Genomic DNA, 25,097 nt, shown 5'->3' on the forward strand with positions numbered 1-25,097 from the left:
CCTTTATGCTCTGACACATAGCACTTCAACAGATCTAAGACAGTAGAATTTGCCTCTTCTCACTGCCCATCTGTTTGAGGATGAAATGACGAAGAGAATTTGAGCGTTGTGCCCATATTCTCAAACAAGCCTCTCCAAAACAAACTTGTCATGCGTGGATCACGATCGCTAACAATCGACTGTGGCATGCCATGATACTTGAAAATATTGCTCATAAACAAGCGTGCCATCTGATCTTGCTTTATCTTCTTCCTGACAGGAATAAAATGAGCCTGCTTGCTGAATCTGCAAATGATGGTCCAAATACCATCGTTTCCTGTCTGCGTTCTCGGAAGATCAAAGATAAAATCCATAGCAATACTTTCCCATGGTTTATCTGGAATAGGTAGTGGTTGCAATAACCCTGGTGCCTTTTGCTTGTCAAACTTGACCTTCTGGCAAATTAGGCATTCTCGCACAAAGGCATCCACATCTCTTCTCAATGTAGGCCAGTGGAAGAATGTCTCAACCGCTTTAACTGTAGCATCGATACCACGATGCCCTGCATACGGTGGGACATGACTCTATTCCATAACTTTGCGTCGCAATGGCTTTGTGACACACAATCTGCCATACATCATCATGAACCCATCTTTGAGAAGATAGTGTTCATGACGTTGTCCATCCATTAGCTGCTCGAAGACCCTTGCAAAATCTTCATCATTTGCATATTGTTCCCTCATATCATCAAGTTCATGATGATAAGGAATTGACACAGCTGAAATTTGTGGCTTCCTTGACAAGGCATCAACCACAACGTTCTTCTTGCCTTCCACATGCACAATCTGAAAGTGGAACATGGACAAAACATTTGCCCATCGCATATGCTTCTCAGATAACTTTGCCTATATCGCAAGGTCTGATGGTCCGTTTGGACAACAAAGTCTACACCTAGCAGGTAGTGTTTCCAACTTAAGAGCGCATGAATCACGGCCTGCAATTCTTTTTCATAGACTTGCATAGTCTTTTCTGGCCCTTGCAAGATTCTACTCTCATAGGCTACTACCCTGCCATCTTGCATTAGCACTGCACCAATGCTACTACCACAGGCGTCACACTGGACCATAAATGACTTCCTAAGATCTGGCAACACAATGACTGGATCTGAAGTCATCTTTTCCTTTAAGAGATTAAAAGCTGAAATCTCTTTCTGTGTCCATCTAAAGGTGACTGCCTTCTTTTGAAGAGCATGTAAAGGTGAAGCAATCTCAACGAAATTTCGGATAAACCTTCTGTAATAGGAGCATAGTCCCAAGAAACTTCGGACATCGTGCACAGTCTTCAAATCTCGCCATGACTTGATCGCTTCAACTTTTGCAGGATCCATTCTGACACCATCCTTTGAGACAATGTGTCCCAGAAAGTGAATCTCTTCCAGAAAAAACTCACTTTTCTTTGCATTGATGAGCAACCTATGACTGCGTAGCTCTTTGAACGCAATGGCCAAGTGATGCCTATGCTCATCTTCATTCTTTGAGTAGACTATCATGTCATCAAAGAATGTACCAACAAACTGTTGGTGTGGACGGAAAATTCCATCATCCTATTGAACATAGCAGGAGCATTTGTGAGACCAAAGGGCATCACTAAAAATTCGTAAAGGCCAAACGTTGTTCTAAAAGCAGTCTTGTGCACATCCTCTGATCTAATGCGGATCTAATGGTACCCACTCTTTAGATCTATCCTGCTAAACATAGCTGCTGCTCCTAATTTGTCCAGAATATCATCAATTCTAGGTATAGGGAACCTATTCTTGATGGTATTCTTGTTCAGTGCACGGTAGTCGATGCACATACGCCATGAGCCATCCTTTTTCTGCACCAACAACACTGGAGAACAGAATGGGGATGAACTCGGGTGAATCAGCCCCTTTTCTTACAGCTCATGTACTTGGCCCATTATCTCTTTCTGTTGAGCCGCACTAACCCTGTACGGAGGCTTATTTGGTGGGCTACTGCCTGGCACCAAATCTATCGCATGGTCCTCGGGTCTCTCTGGCGGTAATTGAGACGGTAATGAATCGGAAAAACAGTCACTATACTGTTGTAAAAACATTGACCTTTCTTTATCTAGCACAGATAAATTTGATTCATCACAATCTGACACTTCACGTGCAAAAACCAAGTACGCAGAAAGATGCTTTTTCATTACAGAAGTAATAGCAGAAACTGATACAGTGGGAATAGACTCCCCTTTAAGCTTTACATCCAGAATGTGAGTCTTTCCCCTGCTCTGTACAGTGATCTTTTTGTTGTAGGCATCCATGATTCCCTGTACACGAAACAACCAAGGAATACCTAACAACACATCACATCCGTCCAGTGGCATGATGTAAAATTCTTCAGCATCTACATAGGACTGGATATGTAGGCGCAACTTTCCAATGATGGGTGTCACAGCCTCTGTATGGCCAGGACATGCCAAACCTGCCTCTGCTGTATACCCCATCTCTTCAGGTCTGATTCCCAACTTTGAAGCCAATTCTGGGGAAATGAAGTTGGCTTTGGCACCTGGATCAAAGAAGATAAGTACTGTTTGATCCCTGACCTTTCCCCATGCTCTGCAAAGCTCACTTGCATCTGAATTTGGTTTGTCGCCCACCATATCTGGCACTAGACCAGCCATGGGCTTCTTTCCTTTCTTGTCCTCCTTGTCTTCAGAATCAGCTAGCCTTTTCTTTGTAGGACAATTGTAAGCAATGTGGCCAGGCTGCTCACAGATGAAGCATTTATTTTCTGACCTTAGGACCTTATTTTGCTCTTCCGACTTGCGAGGAAAACGTCTTTTCCATTTCTTCGCTGGTCCCTTTTCTGATTCAGCCGTAGCTTTGTCTTTCCCTGCGTTGGCTGGCTCCTGAGTCACTTTAGGAACCTCCTTGGGAACATACTTCTTCGCTGAATTTTTCTTGGCTGATCCTTCCTTGACGCCAGTATTAAATTCACAATCTTCTCCCTTGAGCAAACCATTGCCAGTGTTTGCTACCTCGATGAGCTGCGCCAAAGTAGTGACTTTGGTCTTCGTGCAGTACTTTCTCAATCCTTTGGGTAGGCCACAACAGTATTTTTCAATCTGTTTTGTCAAAGGCACAAACCTATAGGAAGTTACTGGAAGTAGAGCTTTCCAAAACTTCCGATTGTAGTAATCCAGATTCTTGCAAGTGGCAGCATTAAGCTGGTGCCATTCTGTCATGACATCTGCTTCAAAGTCATCAGATAACCATGCTGCTGCAAAAATCTGCTTGAAGTAAATCCATGTGGACGGAGCTTGCCCTTGAAGCAATAAAGTTGTCCACCATTGTCCCGCATTCCCTTTCAAGAAAGTGGCTGCCTTACGGACCTTTGAAGCCTCTGTAAAGTTTCCCCCTGCATAGGCCTTGTCAAACTGCTGGAGGAATGAGAGAGCCTTCTTCCTGTCATCAAACCCTGTAAAGGTCGTGAATGTCACACCTTTGCCACCTTCTTTGTACGGAGTTGGCCTCTCCAGCGGCGTTAAGTTGTCATATGGAAGTGATTGAAACATGGGAACACCGTTAGGGTTCATCTGTGTTCCCTGACCCCAATTAAGTTGACATATTTGGTTGCTGATTTGTAATTCCAGCCATACCAAAATTTGCCGGTGGCATCCCAAATTGGCCGTGAGTGCTTTGAAACCCTGGTAGCATGCCTGTGACACCGTACATGGGGTGTAATACTGATTTCCAAGTGCATGACCAGCCATGCTCTGGAATACCGATCCACCTCCAAAATAGCCAGGGTGTACTGAAGGTGGTGGGAAGACTTGTTGCATAGCCTGTAGGTTGCTTCCCTGCCCATTAGAACCAGCTATAGGCTGCTGAAAAGTGGCTGGCTGAACTGGTACAGCTTGAAAGACTGGCATCTCAACCACCTGTTCTTGCACCTTAGGCACAGGTTGTGGAGACTGCATGTTCTCCGTCAAGTGTACAAGTGTTTCCCTTGACTCTACAGTATGAATCACCTGTGCTCGAGCCTTAACAGGCTTTTGATTATGATCCAGTGACCCAACTTGCTGAGACGGAAGAGAAGGTTGCAGAAAGGCTAAAAACCTCGGGTTCTGCATTACTTGTGTGAACATAGCCACAGCAGTAGCCAATTGGGTCCTGAATATATCATCATCCGTCTGTGGTGGTCTTGAAGACTCACCCACTTCATGTGTCTATTGACCCTGTGAAGAGGAAACCTCTTCAATCACATCATCTGGTCTGTCAGCCATAATTGCAATTCCCTGTGTCTAGTCTATGATCCCCTGTGTGTCTTCAAGCCCAACCTGACCAAGGCTCACTTCTATGGGAAAAAGTGATTTAATCCCGGTGATAGAACCATGAAACCGGCCTGTTAGCTTCAAAAAGGGCGGTAGACTTTAGACTTAAACCTTATTTGCTTTCACCCATTTCATTTGTCGCTCACTTTACCTGTACTTTCAAGACACAACAAAGGGAAAAGGGATACAGGCTGCTAGATTGCACCTGTATGAGAAGACCGACACCAGATTGGCTCCTAACTTAGGCGCCCCTTTCGGTATTTCTTTATTGTTTAAAAGAGGGAATAAACGTTGTGGTTCCCTACAAGCTGCCCCGCACAAGCTTGGCTGAATTTCAACTGTTCCGGCCAGCATAACTGTACTAGGACCCTTCACAGTCAGTATTCCCACGCATTGACCGACTTTCCCGACACATATGGGCACTTTACAAAACCTGGCGAGAATCTGCAGCACGCTGTATTCTCTGTTTTCAGCCCCGAAAATGCGCCAGATCACCTGTACAGCGGTCCCCTCGCGTCCCCGAACCTCCTGGGGGTATTAGGGTCCGTTTAGGGCCAAAACCCTAAACCTGCAAAAATACACAGCAGGCTGTAATTTACTGTTTCGGGCTCCATTTCACGTGCCAGTCGTCGCCGTAGCAAGTCCTCGAGCTCCCACACTTGTAGGGCTACTTGCCCTTTGAATCGGACGAGATTTCTGGCGTGAAACCTCTCCGAATTCACCTGTACCTGCGGGGGATTAGCCGCTAGCTAATCCAATACCTGTGCAAGAGGCTCTTGCCTCGGCAATCGTGCATGAACCCACACAACTGTACATTGGTCAATTGAAAAGCCCACTAGAGGGGCATAACATACCGCCATAGGGGAGAGAGAGGGCAGTGCGTAGCGTGCAGGGCATCACTCCTGGCACCGCACTGCACATAAGAGGGAAAGGAAGCACTCCATAGCTCTTAACCTATGACAAAATCTGCAAATGAGCCCCTCCCTCCTTCAAATTCAGCGCCACTTCTTCATGCATGAGGAAAGTGCACAGAAATGTGCCACTTGGCACATTTACAGCCTGTTTCCCGTTTCGGGGTTGCCGCCTAAAAATCTCCCCACCAGTTGCCCAGTTGACTTCACAGCAGAGTAAAATGTTCCCCTTGTCATTCCGGAGGTAATGACGCAAACACATTTTCAGGTCCCAAAATAGCAGTTCCCTAAATTTTAGGAGATGCTGCCATTGTATCTTTCTAGGTCATCTGACCCCCTTTGTACACTACAACCACACCCATAATTGAAATGTAGCCCCTGTAGCAAAGGATTCCACCTTGGCTAGTCAATGACCCAACTTTGGCTAACCATAGTCCTTGTCCAACCTTAGTGCTCTCTTGCCCTCAGGCCTAGACTCCCTCTGGACAGTTCCACACTAGCTATGCAATGCAAGGCAGTTAGATTTCCGGAGGGGTGTTTCCAAAAAGTGAAAGTAAATAAATAATAAGAAAGAAATCAACAAAAAAGATAGATAGTAGTCACACGCTGGTGACATTAGGACGCCAGTTCCACAGGCTTTACCAGTTCAGCCGGCCACCTTTTGGAATCCAAATGTTGGTTTAAATGGAGAGGGAACCAATTTTCCCGCTATGCGTCAGGTTTTTCCACCACCCACGGTGCATCCGGGGTATTTCAGGGGTGAACTAGTGTTCTAGAGCATGGCTGGTTATACGCCTGGAAACCAGCAATATATGCCAGATGCAGTCTTTGGGGGTATGCAGGGCATGATGTTAAACCCCTGGTATGGTAACATTGGCATCCAGCAAGGGTTTCAATGCAATAGAAGTGTACATCGTTTGACAAAAGTATAAAGATCTCGTTAAGTCATTTGTACACATATTTGACAATTTTTCTTGCGGATACGTGCGATGATAAAAGGGTGTTTACCACACTAAATCATCTATGGCATGTACAGTCACCAAATGTATTTCAGTGTTACCTTGAAGCTTTTGGTTTGTAACCCACGTATTCCCCAATTCGGGTCACTTCAGTAGAGCAAAGGTCAAAGGGCTTGCCAAGTGCTCAAAAGAGGGGTGATGATAGAGCTAGCACTTCATATGTACGTAAGGATTCAATAGAAATGTACATTGTTTGACAAAAGTATAAAGGTCTCATTAAGTCATTTGTACACATGTTTGACAATCTTTCTTGTGGATACATGCGATGATAAAAGGGTGCTAACCACATAAATCATCCATGGCATGTATATATGGCATGCAATCGAGGACGTTTGCAATTTTAAGAGGGGGGTATGTCACGAGATTGTGACAACCACTATATATATTTGTTGGTTTCTTTCCCTTGATTTTTATTCAATTCTTGGGACCCTCTTGTTAAAATCACAAATGCCCGGACATTGCATGGCCAGTGTGAAACGGCCGTTGACCGAGAGTCTCATCCACAGTCAAGAAGGGCAAGTCTCCACAAAATGGTCAGGCCAGTCGGCACTGAAATCCAAGCAGTAAAAGATTGGCTAGGCTCAATTCAAAGTCGTTTAGGTCCCTGGGTACTAGGAAATTAAACCAAAGGGAGTCAAATGGACACTTGGCAGTAGGGGAGCTGCATGCAAGCCAACAAACACTTTCCAGAAGCCTCGTCCAAGAGGGCGCGCCCATTTTTTAGTGTGGGCTGATTTTTGGGCTTCACAATTGTGCTACACAATGTGGGTGAGTAGTGGATGCAGGTGATCACAGCTTTAATGGAATTGCCTTCTTCCTTGCTCTTATGTAGCGCGATGATTTTCTCTCATGCACATCTCTCCCCCCTTTGCACATATCGTAATGCCCCTCTAGTTGGGCTTCTCAGATGACCATGTACAGTTCTGGGGGTTTTATGCACGTTTGTCAAGGCAAAAGCCTTCTGTATAGGAACCAGATTAGCTAATTGCTAATCCCCTTCACGTACGCACAATTCCATCGCGAAGAAATGCGAAAACAGAGAGTTTTCTCACGTGAAAACTCGTTCAATTTATAGGAGAACTGTCCCATTTGTGTGTGGGAGCTCTTGACACACGCGTAGACGTGTTTGCTCCGCTCAAAATGATGCGAAACACAATATTACAGCCTGCTGTGTTTTTCTGCAGATTTAGGGTTTCACACCTGAACTATAAGTTATCACCAAGGAAGCCTCGGGAAAGCCATGGGTGCTTCTACAGGATGATCTAGAGAGATTTCCTGCAAGGAATCTCGTCTAATTCAAAAGGCAAGTGACCCTACAGGTGCGGGGGCTCGAGGACTACCCACAGGAGTGATCAACACGCGAATCGGAGCGCACAACAGAGAACTATAGCTTGCTGTAATTTTTGCACCTTTGGGGTTTTGGCCAGTTTTGATGTTTATAGTTCCCAGGGGCTTCAAGGAAGCTAGGGGAATCACCAAACAAGTGTTTTGGTGCAAATTGGAGGCCAAAAACAGAGATTTCAGCGTGCTGTAATTTCTCGCCAAGTTTTGTAAAGTGCTCCAAAGTGCATGGAAAGTCACTAATTACTTGGGATTTTGTCCGTGGAGACTTCTTCTGTAGTTATGCTGCCCAAATCGAGTTAGAGTAGAGGAATTTATGCCCGATAAAAGTGGGACAGCTTGCAGAAGTTTACAGGTTTTTCTCGATTGTAATAAGAATAAAGAAATACCGAAAGGGACGCCGATCTTTGGGGCCAACATGGTGTCACTGTCTGCTTGAGAGCGCTTTAGCTGCCAAGCCATGGTTTGTTTGAAGCGTAATTCCCAATCACAGGTTTATTTGTGAAGTTCCTTTGTGTCGTAAAGTTCAAGTAAAGTTGAAGTAAAGATCGGGTGAAAGCTACTCCTACCACCCTACGGGCCAGTTTCAATGAATCGAGTGATGAACTTGTCTACAACCGCAAGCAAACCTCCTCTCGAGACCGGCAAGGCAATAAATCTCGGATCTATCGCGATGAATCTCCTCGTACTCAAGCTCCTAGAGCAAACCACCCACCGTACGCGCACAAGAACAATCTGCAAGCAATGACACGCCGAAGAGGACGCGTACATGGCGAGGGAAGGGGTGGTTGTCAGAGTACATGATGGTCGTCTACTGGGGAAATCCCATTTACGAAAGTAGCCTCTGAAACCACATTGACTCACATGTAGCACTTCAAACAGCCCTATACTTTGCCTGTGTGGAAGATAAGGCAATTGTAGGTTGTTTCTTACTGCTCCATGAAATTGCTCCTGATCCCAAAGAAAAGATGTAAACTATAGTCGATTGTCGTCCATTTGGATCTGGGCTGGATCTCCACCCCAATCTGAATCACACCATCTTTGTAGAATGATTTGGGAGTCTGTACCTCCAATCGCATAGTAAATGCCAAATGACTTGGTAGCCTTTAAATAACGCAGAGTCCGAAGAGCCTGCTCCAAATGTGACTTGGCCGCTTTCTGCATGAAAGAACTAAGAAGTCTCACCGCGAAACTGACATCAAACCAAGTGTTGAGAACCCAAATAAGAGAACCGACCAATTTCTGATACTTAGTGGCATTTGCTACATCTGGGGAATCATATTGTGACATCATCTGATTGGGATCCATAGAGGTTGAGGTAGGTTTACACTCAATCATACCAAAGGCTTCCAACAACTCTTGGACATAGCGCTCCTGGGAGAAAAAGATGTCCCCCCTCTGTCTGCCATATCTCCAATCAATAGTAAAGCAAGCCAAGATCTGTCATCTCAAATTCCTTAGCCAAGGTCTCCATAGTATTGCGGATGTGCTCAACATGGCTACATGTAATCACAAGATCGTCCACAGAGGATAACAAGTGTCACCAATCCTCTCTAACTATTAATGTATAAATCTGGGTACGCAGAAGATCGTCGAAAAGAGTGTTGTACGAAGAAAGAGTCTATCTTCTAGTACCATCCTCAAGGGGCTTGCTTCAAGCCATAAAGAGCCTTTAGCAACCTACAAACCATTTCTGCGAAGTCTGGATCCTCGAACCCTAGAGGTTGCTCCACATACACCTCCTCCTCTAAGTCACCATTGAGAAATGCCAAAACAACACCCATCTGAAAAACCGAACCGGCCACCCAAAAAAGGCAGCAAGGGCAAAAGCTGTCTAAATGGTCCTCGCAGTCAGTGCAAAAGTCTCGTCATATTCCACACCAAGTTTCTGAGTGAAGCCTTTGGCAACTAGTCTTGCCTTGTGCTTGTACTTGGTCCGATAGACCCATTTGACACCAATCACTTTCCGCTTGGCAGGCTGCGGAACCAACTCCCAAGTGTTGTTCTTCTTGATGAAATCAAGTTCTTGCTGCATGGTCAACTTTCACTTCAGTTGTAAAAGCGCCTCCTCAATTGTCAGAGGATCTCTGTCCTTTTATCACTATTGACATCAAAGCATAGTTCACCTGTAATAAAGTCCCATCTATCTCAGCAAATTGAAGTGACTGAGATCGTCATGTAGTATCGACTTCACACCAATCGGGTAAAAAATCTGAAGTTGTTGAATCTTGCAAGGTCTCCAAGAGCCACTTCGGTAACTTGTCTAACTTGCTCCCCGGGGGAGGAGCTACTGGTATATCTGGCTCAACTCTGCACTATGATGAGAACACTTTCATCTGCATCATCTGAAATGGGTGCATTCTCCTTTGAAGCCTAAGAGACAGGGGTAGGAGAAGAGGGTTCATCAAGAGGCAAAACAAAATCCGGGTCTCCAAGTATTGGCATATTAGAGGTCGTCGGGGAAGACTTGGGAGCCCCCTCTGAAGGTAAAAACTCGTCTCCAAGTATTGGCATATTAGAGGTCGTCGTGGAAGACTTGGAAACCCCCTCTGAAGGTAAGTACAACATCCTTCTTCTCTAGATCATAAAGTCAATATCCTCGGAAAGAGAGTTGTAGCCGACAAAAAACATTCTCACAAACTTGGAGTCAAACTTCTCTCTCTGCTCCTTTGGTACATGGACATATGTATCACTCCCGAAGATTCGAAAATGGGAGACATCGAGCTTCTTACCAAAATAAGCTTCGAACGGGGTCTTGCCTAGAACTGAAGAGGTTGGAGATCGATTTACGGTATGAACTATTGTCGCAACTGCCTCTGCCCATAAAGACTTTGGCACCAGAGTTACAGGGGAACGCCATCCCATGGGCAGGGAACGCCGGAACGGCATTCCGGGGGGGGTACATGGTCCAGAACGGCCCGGAACGGCCAGACGTTCCGCAGGGACTTTTGGTCCCGGAACGGTCCGGAACGGCTAGGAATGGGCAGATTTTCAGATTTAGGTGATTTGTCTTGTGAGCCTTCCCCTTGTTAATGTCCCTTCCCCCACCCCTTACCTTCACTAGGCACACAAGCTTTCAAGGGCCAAAGCTAAAGCTCCACCCTCTCGAGTCTCAACTCTCAAGCTCTAGCCTCTTTCAAGCTTTCAAGTCTAGACTCTAGAGTCTACAAGGCTAAAAGCTCTCCCCCTCTCTCTCAAGCTTCCTCCCTCTCTCTCTCAACTTTAAGCTCTCTCTCGAGTCTCTCCCCCCTTCCCTCTCTCCCCCTCTCAAGCTCTCAAGTCTACATAACACACGTTTGCCATAGTAAGACTGAATGGTCTTCAAATCAAGTGTTTTGTGAGTGTTAAGAGTCAAAGGACTCTGATACTAGTTCTATTCAATCACAAAGAGCTTGAAATTGCATTATTTGGGTGTTTTTATGCTTCCCGTTCCGCGTCGTTCCCGTTCCGGGCCCCTCCCCGTTCCCCCGTTCCGCGGGGGATCCCGTCGCCGTTCTCGTTCCGCGTTCCGGGTAACTATGTTTGGCACGCCTCGATGCTCGAGAATGGTCCGTGCCGTTTCTACCCCTATCCTATTCCTCTGCTCCATAACTCCATTCTCAATAGGAGATCCGGTATTCGCAAGCTCTCACTTGATGCCATTGTCCGCACAAAACTGAATGAAAGCTTTGGAGGTAAACTCCCCTCGCCTTTGTCCGATCGAATAGTCTTCAACACTTAATTGCTTTCCTTCTTCACAAGAGAATGCCAATTCTTGAAGAGGCCAAATGCCTCACACTTGTGCTGTAGAAAGTATACCCAAGTAAAGCGGCTGAAATCATCCACCAACAACATGAAATAGAGAGCCTTGCCAAGGGAAGGTGTTTGCATAGGTCCACCAAGGTGGGTGTGAACCAACTCCAAAACGGCAATGGCTCAGCGTGTAGCAAGCCTTTGAATAGATTCTCGATGTTGCTTCCCACGAATGCAAGTAATGCATTTTCCATGCTTACTCCCAATATCTAGTAAGTTTGTAAGCAATTGCTCATCAAAAGCAAGCCAAAGAGCATCATTGTTCAAATGACCAAATCTATATCGCCTGTAGGTATCGTGTCGTTGAAGAAAGAGCATGGAGCCTGTAGAGTCCGTTCTCCACTGAGCCCCCTCTCACCTCCTTGCCCGTTAATGATCCCGAATACATACCGCATCCTCTGTAAAAATCACCTCCATGCCAAGCTTGCACACCTTGTGCACAGACATGAGATGAAACCCCAACTTCAGAGCATAAACTACCTTGGAGGTATGCATAATGAACTCCATGGATCCCTTGTTGTGAATAGGAATTTCAGATTTGTCGCTCATAAAGATGGTACCACAGTGTCATCGCATGTTGGACAAAAGATCCTTCAAAGGTATCATGTGTCGTGAGGCACCACTATCCAAAATCCAAGCACAATCATCTTGAACCGCAAGAGTCGACACAACCTCCGATGTCCCTGGAGAGTCCTGTGAGGGGAGAATCTCCAAATGAACAAAGGCTGGTATCTGCACCACTGCCGCTGAAGAAGTCGAAGCATCTCCAACTCGCTTTGGACACTTTCTCAAATAATGGCCCTTTTCTCCACAACTGCTGCAATGTTCTTACTTCAAGGCTTCCCATTCAACATCACTCTTCTTGTCTTCGATGTTGTTCCTTTTCTTCTTACCCTTCTGCTTCTTGTTGTTGTTGAAAGAACCGGTCAAGCCCAACTTCTTCCCCGTATTGAACCACTCCTCCTGGTCCAACACTGTTGGAACAATCTTGTCCCAAGAAATACTATTCAGTCGGCCACTTGTAATAAGTGAAGAATGGAAATTGGTATCTCTTGTTGAAGCTCAGCATCTTGTTGATGTGATCCCGCATGGAAGAATTCTTTGCATCCAAGGTCCTCAACTGCACCTCCAGAGCTATCCGCTTCATTGGAGAAACTCGATCATATAGTGAAGAAAGCCGATCCCCAATCAACTTTGCATCTTTTATCAATCGAATGTGACTAATGAGTGATGGTGTACTGTTTAGGATAATGAAAAACCGGATTCAAGCATTGACATGCTCCCATTGCTTCACTCAGATCCTTTGGCTTTTAAAAGTTGCTTGAAACAAAGCCTCCAAGCTCGTAAGAGTCAAAGACCGCCATCATGGTAGCTTTCCAAATGGCATAGTTCTCAACATTCAAATGCTCATCCAAGGGAAAGGTAGGGAGGCTAGGTATCTTTCTTGATTGATCACCTACGCCGGAGTAGTAGTGGGACCAATCTCCCCACTCCTCGTTGATGGGTGGTTCACCACCACTGCCGGTCGCATCCTTATTTTGTACTTTGTCATCACGAACCGAATTCATGTCAAAATCATCACTCCTCTCCATGATGTCGGAGAACTTCAGCATGTGACGAGGCTAGGTCAAGGTAAAAGAGAGAAAATCTGCAAATCTGCCCACTGCAACCAAAATCTGCAAATCTCTCTCTCTCTCTCTCTCTCTCTCTCTCTCTCTCTCTCTCTCTCTCTCTCGCCAAATCCACACCTCTTTACACCAGCTTGAGATAAAAACATGTAGTTACAAGAGAGTACCACCAGAGGAGAGGATTTGTCAGGTATGCCAACATGAGCCAAAGACAAAGGAGCACTACATATGTCGATGCGCAACCTATTATGAGATTAGAGGACACTTCCATTGCCTGTTCAACGAGGGCTTTGGACCATTGGCCAAGCTCATGGATTACCATGACCAGGGATATTTGGGATTGTACCTCTTAGAGATGCAAATTTAGAGACTCTCCTTAGAGGTGGACACCCCACTAAGAAAGGGTCTACACAAAGACAGATCACGGATTTCTTTAGAACCCCCGCTCAAACAGAGAGGAGACACTTATGAAGAACAACTCTTATGAAACTGACTCCCAATAAACCTTGAAAATGATACATTTATCGAGTAAATCCTGCAACGGAAAGTGGAAATGCACATACACCAAGAGAAGTGGAAGAAGCAAAGAAAAGAAGAGAAAGAAAGAGAAGAGAGTGTATGACCAAGCCCTACTAACTACCTCTATGCAAGAGTAGTCAATATGCATGCTACAAAGGTGTTTGCAACCCCACAAAGAGCCTAACAACTAGAAAAACCCCACATGGAAAAAATTGACATAAAATGGGTGGCCAGCAAGACATATTTTGGAAGAACAGTCCCCCCATTCCTAACACCCTTAGCACACCCAGGAGATGCCCTTCTGACCTGAGGATCTGTTTTTTTTCTCAGGGGGGGGTGGGGAGCTGCTATCAGGATTTAGACAGGCAACTGAGGAAGTTTGACCACATTTTGTCTGCCCCTTGATGAGAATGGCTGAAGTGAAAGCCTGAGATTGCCTTGTATATGACCTCTCATCCCTGTCCCTTCATCAAATGATTGAACACGCTCCGGGTCAGCTGAATAAGTGCTTCTTCAGCTCAATAAATCAAAAACAAAGTAATGCTCTATTTCCATAGCTGTAAAGAAAATCCTCCATTTATGTTACACATGTCACATCAATGTAAACAGGACTCCTCACCCGAGGGCTGACAAAACTGCTCCAAGATGTGCCTTCACACGATAAAAATGGTATGAAAATGGGTCTATCTACAACCGCTGCCCCTTGTTTATTAAAAGACTCCAGCATTTATGGAAAGAGAGCTAACGCTCAAGGACAAACTCTAGAAGTGCAAAGAATCAGATAGCAGGATTTGTTTATTTAAGTGAATGACAATCAAGATCGCAAGATGGTTTGCTCTGACCATTTTCCAAGAATTAATGTATGGCTTATTCACACAGCCTTTTATTTGAGAGAATACTAGATTTTATGATAGTCAATATGAAGAAGCAAGCACAGCCAAACTGAGACCAAAAAGGTGATTGAGAGACTGTGTATGGAAAAAAATGCAACTTATACAAAACACTTGAACCCTTGGCAAGGGCCATGGAGCAGTCATCAATGATTGCTCTAGGATCTTGATCCAAGTGCTGAATATGCACTTAGCGTTAATAATAAGACTAGGAATAAAGAATGCAAACAAAAAGCAGACAGTACTATCAATAAGTTTTGACAACAACTTTTCTTGCATGTGCCTAGGGAGCGAGCATATAACTTCTAATGAATACTTTACATGCAATAGAATGCAGGGCGTCAAGACACTTTTTGAAAGTAAATAAAACCATATTCATGTGCATAAGTCCTCAAATTGGTTTTGAAACATTAGAGCCCTTGTTAGGATTTGGATCGTGCTAGCTATGGTGGATGAAAGAGAAACATGGTGCAAGTGTGTGAGTGTGTGTAAGCAAGCTTATCACTCAAGTGAATTAGGTTCCAAGATAGGATTAGCTTGGACTCATAAACACAATCTTGAGTATTGACTTAGCTTAGCACAAGCTTACCATAGACAAGCATGTACTGCAAAATGAGTTGTTTATTGATTCAAGAAATGAGCTTTAAGTAGCTCTACAGCCTTGCTCCACAATATGTGGGATAAATCCACTCTCCTCTCCTTGACTCACACCTTAGGACAAATCTCACACTTTACAATCCTCCCCTTGAGGTTTGGACTAACACAAGATACTGAAGATGCACGATCCACACAGGCTAACAAAATCCACACAAGAAAATAAAGTCCACAAAGGATGGTGATATCCACACAGGATGGTAAAATCCACACAAGAAAATAAAGTCCACAAAGGATGGTGATGTCCACACAGGATGATAAGCTGGTATCCACACAGGAAAAAGTCCTCCCCTACAAGTAGAGAGTCTGCATCTTCAAAATGGGTCTTCCAAACACTACCTTCGTCTTCATCCTTTTTGTCTTCTACTATGTGAGTTGATCCTCTGTCAGGTCTCTTGCCTTTGTTGCTTCTGCTATTGCTTTCAACTGCTTCATGGTTTGACTTCGTATCCTCCCCTCGAACCAGTACTTCCGTCCTTCTTGTTGTGGTACAATCAGGCTTTATTCCATGCGTCATAATGACATGCAACAATATGCGAAAATATCCTATGAAAAGGTTTATGCAAAAATTGATGCTCTCTTCCATCTTGGTCATACTTCGAGAGCCCAAGCATGCGGAATTTCTTATACAATTTGTCACAAATTCTTCACACATGGAGAGATTTTAGCGATTTGGAGACTCTCCAATGCCAATTTCTATCCCATTACAAAAGCATATAATGTCATCATTGTAGACAAATACAATTACATACATTGCAAGAAATTGTTGTGCCATGCTGCAAGATTCCAATTTTAATGTCTTCTTAATAAAATGTGAAGTACCTCTTCACTCGAGGTGAAGTCACCCTTCACAGCCTTGAGTTCTTCTTTGATTAGAATCTACCTTCGAAGTTGGCTTTGGATGCTTTTGTGATGATATGAAGATTTTCTTTGAGTGCTTTGGAGAATCCTGATGAAGCCTTTTGAAGCGCGATGAGATCCGCCTTTGAATGCCTTTTGGAGGCTTTGACAGCTTTCGGGTTTATTTGCCTTGCTGCAGTTTGGTGGGAGCAGGGCCTTGAGCTTAGAAGCTTTGGGCTTCTTGGAGGTTTGCTTTGGAATCCCCGTTTGCTTTGGAGGTTCGAGATAACAAGCTCGTGAGACTGTCCCCTTGAGGGAGTTGGCCACAGGAAGATTGGAGCTCTTGAGGCCGAGCCTCTTGAGGTGCTCGGAGTTTTGAGGCAGCAGGTTGTGGGAGCAGGGGCTTAAGAAAGCCTTGCCTTGGAGTTTTGAGGCCGGATGCAGTGGGACCCGGTGCTTAGGAGTGGGCAAGCAGGCGTTTAAGGCAGCCCGTGGGAAGGGGAGCCCCGTAGGGACGGACCCGAGATGAGTAATGCCGCGGAATGGACCTCTTACATGGTCGGGTAAGCCAGGCAGTGTTCGGGCATGCACGGGCACACCGGGCAGCAGGGCAACTCGCCGGGCAGGCGCGAACAGAGCGCCGATCAAACTCCGGGAAGCGTCAAAAAAAAGGTTTTGGGCAAGGCGCGCGGCGCCTGTGGGAGTCTACCCCAGCAGACCCGCCAGGCTCCAAAAACCGTTTGAATTACACTTTCACATCCACCCAGCTCGCCCAAGTTAGGCAAATCCAATTTGAGCCTCAAACCCCACAAGGCAAGAAGAGCCTTTCCAATTTGAGCTAGCCACCAAGCAAAAGTGCTTCTTTGTGTAAGGCCTCCGAAAATGTGATTCTTACCCAAAACTTAGCAGGCTTTCCACACACACACACATAACACACACACCTATTTTTAAAAAAAAATTGAACGAACTTCCCTTGTCAAAATGGGGCACTTAGGGACTCTATAGATAGGTTTTGAGGAGTGCTTCGAGATAACGAGGGTGATGAAGCTTAATGGTGAACCTAAAGAAATTAATTGCAAGTGCAAATTGGGGGGAAATGACACTTAATGTACACAAATTGAAGAGGTTGAATCTAAAAGCCGCTTAATGACCACCAAGATTAACTAGTGAGAGTAGTGGTTCATAGGAATCAAACCCATGAGCTTGCTCGCAACTAATTAGTCTAGTGATTACTAAGTGATGATTATTAGAGGTGGAAGGAGAGAGGTGAGATAGATTAAGGACTCAAAAAAAATGATTAAGAAGTGCTAATCGAAGCTAATGGAGATGCTAATGATTAATACACACTAATGCATAATGAAAATCCTAGCTAGCACATCGTAGCTCTGATACCAAATGTTAGGATTTGGATCGTGCTAGCTATGGTGGATGAAAGAGAAACATGGTGCAAGTGTGTGTGTGTGTGTAAACAAGCTTATCACTCAAGTGAATTAGGTTCCAAGATAGGATTAGCTTGGACTCATAAACACAATCTTGAGTATTAACTTAGCTTAGCACAAGCTCACCATAGACAAGCATGTAGTGCAAAATGAGTTGTTTATTGATTCAAGAAATGAGCTTTAAGTAGCTCTACAGCCTTGCTCCACAGTATGTGGGAGAAATCCACTCTCCTCTCCTTGACTCACACCTTAGGACAAATCTCACACTTTACAACCCTAAAACATGCAACCACTTCGGATGCAAAACGAAAAAAGAATCATTTTTTCAGAAAAAAAAGAACTTACTTTGCAGGGTACAAGAAGCAAGTTGAGACAGTCCTGATAACAACTATTCTCTGCACATCGAATGCGCACAAAACACCTGTCTTCTTTATCATCATTTGAGCCACAATTTGCAAACAATGGAGATAGGGCACTGCACGGGACCAACACAGCTGGGTAGACTGCACACTTGAGGTGTCTCAGCAGCTTATTTGACACAAACGCATCTATGCTACAGCACAACCTGCTAGTAAGTAAGGTCTTGCCACCGCTGTCGCCAATCAGATACTTGGCCCCAATTTCCTTTGTAACTCCCCATCTCAGCTTCGCACTTTCTAGTGGCAAAAAAATTAGCTTATTGATCCTTTGACTATTACCAAATTCTTCCCTGATCAGTACTTCCCACCTATTAGTCTTCCCTCCAAACACAGCCCATCCACTATCTTCTTCTGCTTCTTCGACTTGAAGAAGGCTTTCCTTTCCAAAGGCCTCAGTGCTAGTTATGGCCACTCCAAGCCGCTCCATCTTCAAAGGAACAACCAAAACTTCCGATAGCTGAACCGAATGCCGATATATTTTGAGGCATAAGGTCCCGACTAAATGCTCCCTATCATCACCAATAATAGAGAAGTCTATTACAGGAGTTGATGAGTAAGGAGCAACACTCCACTCTGCTATGGGTCTGACTTTCAGCCTCCCACGATAAGAGCATTGCAGCCTAAAATCCAGCTTTCTGCAAAAAACCCCTTCACCTTTAATCTGATTAAGGCTGGATTCCATCCATACATAGGCTTCCTTAATTGAAAGATGATCAGCAAATGGATTGACCAGAGAGATTGTCTCTTGCCACTCTGCTAATGAGAAAACAGCAAGACTCAAAGCAGGGTGAATCTTAATAAGTGAAGGAAGACCCTCTCCTAAATTCTTCACTTTGAAACTACCTGTACTTGTCTGCAAAAGCATAATACCTTCTGCCTTGCCAATGTAAGTAGGTATGTATGCAATAAGTATGGACAATTGACTACCTGCGGAAAGAACCATTTCTTGAAAGTTGACCGTACAAAACTGTGCATCAGAAGTTAAAATCTTGGACACTCTTAATTCTGCATCACTTTGTCTATTTGTGATAGTCAAAAACTTGTAGGCAACCGAGGTAAGTCTGTTAGAGCCCCAATCCAGAATTGCGGAGACTCCCTCCTCACACACTGAACATACTTGCAAGGTAATCTCCGCTGATGAATCAGTTTGAATGTTTGTGCTTAAGAAAGCCTGCCACACATGAGACCAACCTGGCAAAAAACACAATGCTGGTAAAAGCTCCTCTTGTGCTAATGAACCATATGGTTCTGCTTCAGAGCTTCTTGACAAGTTTGTGCTGCAATCATCCTTCGGGGCAGTCACACTCGACCCTTCCTTGCTAGAAGCAACCTCATCTTCTTGGGCATCTTTGGAGTCATCAATTACAGGGCGACTAACCAACGCTGACTCCTGATCATGCACCTGAACGCCACCTCCAGCTGAATGAAACCGAGGTTGAAGCCATTCTGCTTCCATTGTCACCATGCTCTCTGCTGTCGCAATGAGGCAAGGCATGCATAGGACCAGGAGTATCCAGGGGAAAATAAGCTGAAAGAGACTCCATCCTCGAGGAGCACGATCACAGCACCAAAAATTCCTACAGATACATAGCCCAAATACATGAGCAAACATCCTCTACCAGACCTTTGACCAAAGACCAGAGAAAGAATGTTCAAGAAGAGAAGTGACCACTTAGTCGCCCGTCAAGAAGATCACTGACTCAAGGCAGTTGACCCAGGAGCCAACAAGACAAAGGCGAAAAGGGCAAAGCAAGTACCTTGAGCAGGCCAACTTTCGCTGCTGAGCTGCTGCGCCACTGTTGTCATCGTGAGTGACCCGCACACTTGCACACAACACCATTGCCAGGACCGTCGCCGTGGCAGACAGCTCCATGGGCGAGAATGCAAAGGTAAAGAAAAGTGACATTTACTGTGCTGGTCTGCTCTCTCCGCCTTTGGAAGATGCTCGTTGTAAGCAATGGGTAAAGAGAGGGAACGAGAGCGAGAGTGGGTGTGTGTGTGTTGTTTGGGGTTGGGGGGGGGGGGGGGGGTTGGGGGTTGGGGGCGCTGAGGGGGAGTGTGTGTGTGTGTGTGTGTGTGCGTGCTGGGTTAAAAATCCCTTTGGTTTAACCTCTGGCTCTCAGCCACCTCCTTCCGAGTCTCGAGGTTTGAAGTTTGAATGCTGCAGAGCACGAGGCAAGCCGTAAGGGAGACAGCTTATTAGTAAGGACCTCCTCCCGCTTCTGCCCATCAGCTTCTAATCTGCTGGTGAATTGAGTTGAGTGTCTTTGTTGTTCTGAGCAACCTTTTAGTGCGGCCCGCGGGGGAAGGGCAGGTGCCAGGAATGTTGAGATCAACACTTTAGGACCCGCTTTGAAGGAACATGAATGCAATATTTTATTCCCCCCTTTAAAGTATTCTCAATGCTCATGGCTCTAAAAGTACATGCGCTCTCCCTCAGAATCTAATAAGCACCAGTGCATTGAGGTTTTCTTTCCATCTCCTCTTCCTATTAGCCTAACTCTAACCCGGCTTGAACCAGAGTGTCCTTGTCTCCTAAGCATCTCTTTGCCAAGCCTCCCATCATCCATGTAGAAGTCTTAACTTGTGCCTTTGATGATGGCTAACAACAAGTTGTCCTTCCTCTCAAGATGCAAAGGTCCCCTTGGAAAAGCCAAGCATAAACCCAAAGATATACTGTCCAATTTTTGTATCAAGAGTTGCATTACCCTTGTGTTGTTATATGTTTTTCGCTTTGCAATAAACTCTTGCGTCTTGTTATTGAAAAAAGTGAAAGGGTCACGGTGGCTTTCCAAAACAATAAGAAAGTGATAAAATCATTAGGTTGAGTCTAACTAAAATTATATAAGGTGAATCATTGTTTAAGAATGTCTCTTTTATTAAGCAACTGAGTTTCGTCTTTGCAAAGAAAGAAACAAAAAATACTAGCGAAGCTTTTGAAATTTGCAAGTTTTTTGAACTAAGTTTTCACATATGTCACCTATTTGTCTTCCTTTTACCATGGTTTTCTCGTTAAATATATATATGTATAATATATGTGTGTAAAATAAAAATAAATAAATATGTATGTGTATACGTATGTATATATATGCATAGCATTTACTAAAATTATGCAAGGTGAAGCTTCACTTTAGCATTCTAAAAGAATAGAATGCATGAGAAGTCGAGCGATGTGAGGATGTGAAATGAAAGGTGCAATAAAAAGATCCATTTCATATTTTAAAACAAAAATAACATTTAAGGTAAGTCTCAATGTCACTGAAAACATTGAAAGTATGCCTAACTCAACTCTCCCGCAAAGCTTCTTTTAGAAAGCAAAAATATGAAACATGTATCTAAAGAAAGAAATACAAACAAGTACATGCATCGAATACTATACCCACCACAAATACACTTTACACAATCAACTGATAAGACTCGTATTTATTTATTTTTTAAAGGAAACTTTGCAAGATTCAAGTATAATGAGTACTTATTTATACTATTGGCTCTCTTCAAATTAAAATACAATAATAACCAATATTCTCTCCTCTCTACTTTTCAGCCCCGCTTTCCATACCTTCTTGCAGGTCGTCTCCTCCCTCTCGCCTCCACCTACGTGCATCTCCAATGTGGAGCAACCCTTCCCCCCATGGAGCAAGCCCATAATTGCCTTATCTCCTCCTTCACCACGCCTCTGTCCAATGCTTACTGCCATATGGAGTGCAAGACTGTAGCACGTCGTGTGTGTGTGTGTGTGTGAGAGAGAGAGACCCATGACCCATGACCCGATTTACGGCAATCTAGTGCTCAACCAACCAAGTTAGCCCCACGGAGGGGGGGAGACTTAACGTCACCTTTGTGTGGATTACCCTTCTTAGAAAAGTAGCTCCATATATTGCACTTGCATCTACTTGCGACAAACCTCAAATGTAAATTAGGTGGCGAACACTCTAACATCTTTGGTATGTGCAAATTACTGGGATGAATGGAATCAATGGACGAGTTTCAATGCTATCAACTTTTGTACTTTTCTTTCTAGCTGATTCATATTTCTACGATTCTTATTTATTTGGTTCTTCTTCGCTTAACGTGCTTTATGTGTGGCTCTAGTTCCATTTTTCTCTAAAATAGAAAACGTTGTGTGTATCGTGTTAAACAAAGATAGGGGAAACGGATATCATTTGTAAGGCCATGATGGGTTTATGAGTGTATGTTTATCTGTCAAATGATATACCAACTTGTGAAGATGTTCACAAATAGCAAAAAGCTACGTTGCCTAAAATTGGTGCAATATAGTTTCTTATATATAAAGTGAGAAATAAAGAAGCGTATCAAAAATGTTGGTGATATGTCTTGGAATATTTGGTACTTTTCTAGGGTGCGCGTACTTTTGTCCATGCCCTTTAAACTACCGTAGAATGCAAAAATGTGAATACACATTCGATCTCCTCTCTCATTTCTCACATCTCATCTTTGCACCTCCACTACCCTCTTGTATGCCTATGTTGGATTAGAGTGGATAGCACAAAGTACCATTCATTATAAGAGAGAGTTGGAGAAATGTAACTTTGCATCATTTGAAAAAGAGTACATAGAGCTTCTCATATGGGAGTGTGCTTGGCATCTAGGGCAAACACACCTAATTACATCATCTTGCAAGTGGAAAAACTAGGTCCTCTCTCTTAGAGATGCTTCTTTGACTCCACGTGTAACATTTAATGGTCTAGTAACTTGTGTGTAGTGGAAAATAGCATGAACATAGTGAACATTTCATTAGAATAGATTCCTAATGAGAATAACAAGAGTGCTTGGGTGGAGAGAGCAACAAAAAGTATATCACCTAGTTAGATAGCATGAACAATACTTCTAAAGAGAGAGAAATTAAGCAATTGACAACAGTTGAGGATTGGATTTGCATGGAGCCGGTCCCCCCTCCAAAAGGCTTCGTATTATGGTTTCTCCCATCAAGAGAGACATTTTACAATACAATTCTATGTGTTCCTACAATACTAGCTAGTGCAATGAAGATGGAAACTTCAAGCACTAGGCACAACACTTGTCAAACACAACATCAATTCCCTCACGGTCTCAGACCCAAGACCTCACACACCTTCGAAGATGGTGAGAGCTAGCGGGGTATGATAGTCGATTGAGAGGAAGAAGGAGTAGTCTTACGGGAAAGATGTCCATCTCCTCACATAATCACTCATATTAGCATAGCTTAGCTTAGTAATTATCATGATAGAGGAGATGAGCATGCATTGAAGCTTGGCTCTTGGTTGGATTTGCATCACAGAGCCAAGAGTTGTTGGTGTAGGCCTCCCTTCTCACAAGCTTGGAGTAGGTGGTAAGCTTTCCATTAAAGCTTGAGAAGGAGAGAGAGAGTCTTCTTGCTCCACACATAGATTGTGTGAGTGTGTAAGTGAATAATGCCTTGAGAAAATCAGCCCCCTCTCTCTCTTGGTCGACCCCCCTTGCTAATTGCTCATGCTACAGCCTTATTGGACCTTCCCAGGCATAGCCAATGGAAATTAAGCAGCATAAGTGATAGCCTTTTGACATGTGTCCCCCTTTCCTCTTTTGTGAGAGCTTTTGCTAATTAATTAATGCAACTAAACTCTCATTGGACCCCTTTGTCTCCTGGCCAATTGGAATCAAGCAAGCCATTGGGCTGCTGAATGCTCATTGGACCCCTTGGGAGACTGTCCAATAGTCTTCTAGAGAGCTTAATTCCTATTGGTTCTTTTATTAAGTGTTTTTGAGTTAATTAAACTAGACTTACAGCAGCCTAATTCTCATTGGTCCACCTCCAAGGCCATCCAAAATGGATTTGAGTACACCTTGTGGGCAGCTTGGATAGGGAGCTGACATGTGTCCCTCTTTCCCCTTGTGTACAAAGGAAGCTTGTGTGTGTGTGTGTGAGTGAGAGAGAGAGAGAGAGAGAGAGAGTTTCTTTCTCATCCCCTACTTCTTGGGCTCGCCCCCTCCTTTGTAGGCCTTGAGAAAGACTTTTGGGAAACACACAAAGCATCCAATTTCCCCAGGCTTTTGACCTTTGGACACAACCTTTGAATTTTGGAACCTTAGCATTTTGGAAGTCTTAATGGGTTGAACCTTGCCCATTGTTGCACATTGCTTTTTTGCAGATGGCCCCCCCTTTGGATCCCTATTTTCCCTCCTTTGGATCCCTATTGTGGCCGGTATGCTAGCTTAACCAATATTCTAGCTTTTTCTCCCCTAGCACTTCCCCATATTAAATGATCAGTTTAACATGAGAAAATCATTTAGGAGAATTAGATATTGATTATTCATTAGTAGAGAATAAGTATGGGGTAGAGAAGATAAAGCATATTCATTAGTCATTTTCCTAACGGGTAGAGGATCCCTATTTTACCCTACGACATCGTTCCAGAATGGATGACTAGTCCATTTGGCGCTTGAGAGCCTAAGCTGCCGCAAGCATGTCTGCACATTAGTCCTATCAATCTTCCATAGTAGAGTGACAAGCTCTACTTGGTGTTTGGGAGACGTCGTCTCCACAAACTTGATCTAAGCATGCATACTACATCATTTTTGTGCATAATAAAGAAAAAGAGTCTTATAAGACAAAAAAAAACCTTTGTTCATTTTTAACATTTGTACATTTGCTTACTCTTGGGAAGCATTGTAAGCATTGACAAGGTTTAGTTTATCCTTTAGTTGTATGCCTTGCATCCATCTAGCATCTTCAAAGGGATAATTCTTAAACTTAATAAGATATTGTCGGATAGTCTTACCGCCTCTTAGTACCTTGTCTTCATGTCAGAGAATGGACTCGGGCTGCAGCACCTCTTCTTGGTCCTCGATCTCCGGTGGGTCTTCAATAGTAGGTTCTTGAGGTGGCTCTCCTTTGTAAGGCTTTAATAGGCTCACATGAAAAGCATTGTGTATGAGCCAATGGCTGGGCAACTTGAGTTGATAGGCCATCTCATTGATTGGCCTAAGAATTTGGAAGGGACAATAGTACCTTTTTGCTAACTTAGCATAGTACTTTTGGTGTCCCGTAGGATTCTTGCCTGTCGTGTGCCTTAATAGAGCCTTGGGAAATTTTAATAAGACCCAATCATTTTCTTTAAAGGCTTGGTCTCTTCTGTGCTTATCAGCAGCAGCCTTTTGCCTTTGCTATGAGATAGAGATAGCATCCTTAATCTTTTGGAAAGATTCTTGTAGGTCTCAGCTATACTCATCTGCAGAGCGAAGATCTTCCCGTGTACCTTAAGTAGCAGAGGACTTTAAAGGTGCTTTTCCCATGGAAGTATGTACATTGTTACTGTAGGCATATCCCACTAAGGGTGAGTACTTCTCCC

General features: G+C 44.0%; 1 protein-coding gene across 1 annotated transcript in view; it reads right to left on the reverse strand.

Annotated features, from left to right (window-relative positions):
• Positions 1 to 20,130, reverse strand: part of LOC147432007 (uncharacterized) — a 51,757-nt gene extending 31,627 nt beyond the window's left edge. The window contains exons 1-2 of the mRNA XM_086491823.1: positions 19,527 to 20,130; positions 17,696 to 19,346 (exon numbers count right to left, since the gene is read on the reverse strand). Coding sequence (XP_086347949.1) covers positions 17,696 to 19,346; positions 19,527 to 19,675 — 1,800 coding nt within the window. The 5' untranslated portion in view covers positions 19,676 to 20,130. The remainder of the gene's footprint in view (positions 1 to 17,695; positions 19,347 to 19,526) is intronic.
• Between the last annotated feature and the right edge of the window lie 4,967 nt (positions 20,131 to 25,097).

Source organism: Adiantum capillus-veneris, chromosome 20, assembly GCF_014529385.1.
Source record: "Adiantum capillus-veneris isolate H3 chromosome 20, ASM1452938v2, whole genome shotgun sequence".
Classification (NCBI taxonomy): Eukaryota; Viridiplantae; Streptophyta; class Polypodiopsida; order Polypodiales; family Pteridaceae; genus Adiantum; species Adiantum capillus-veneris.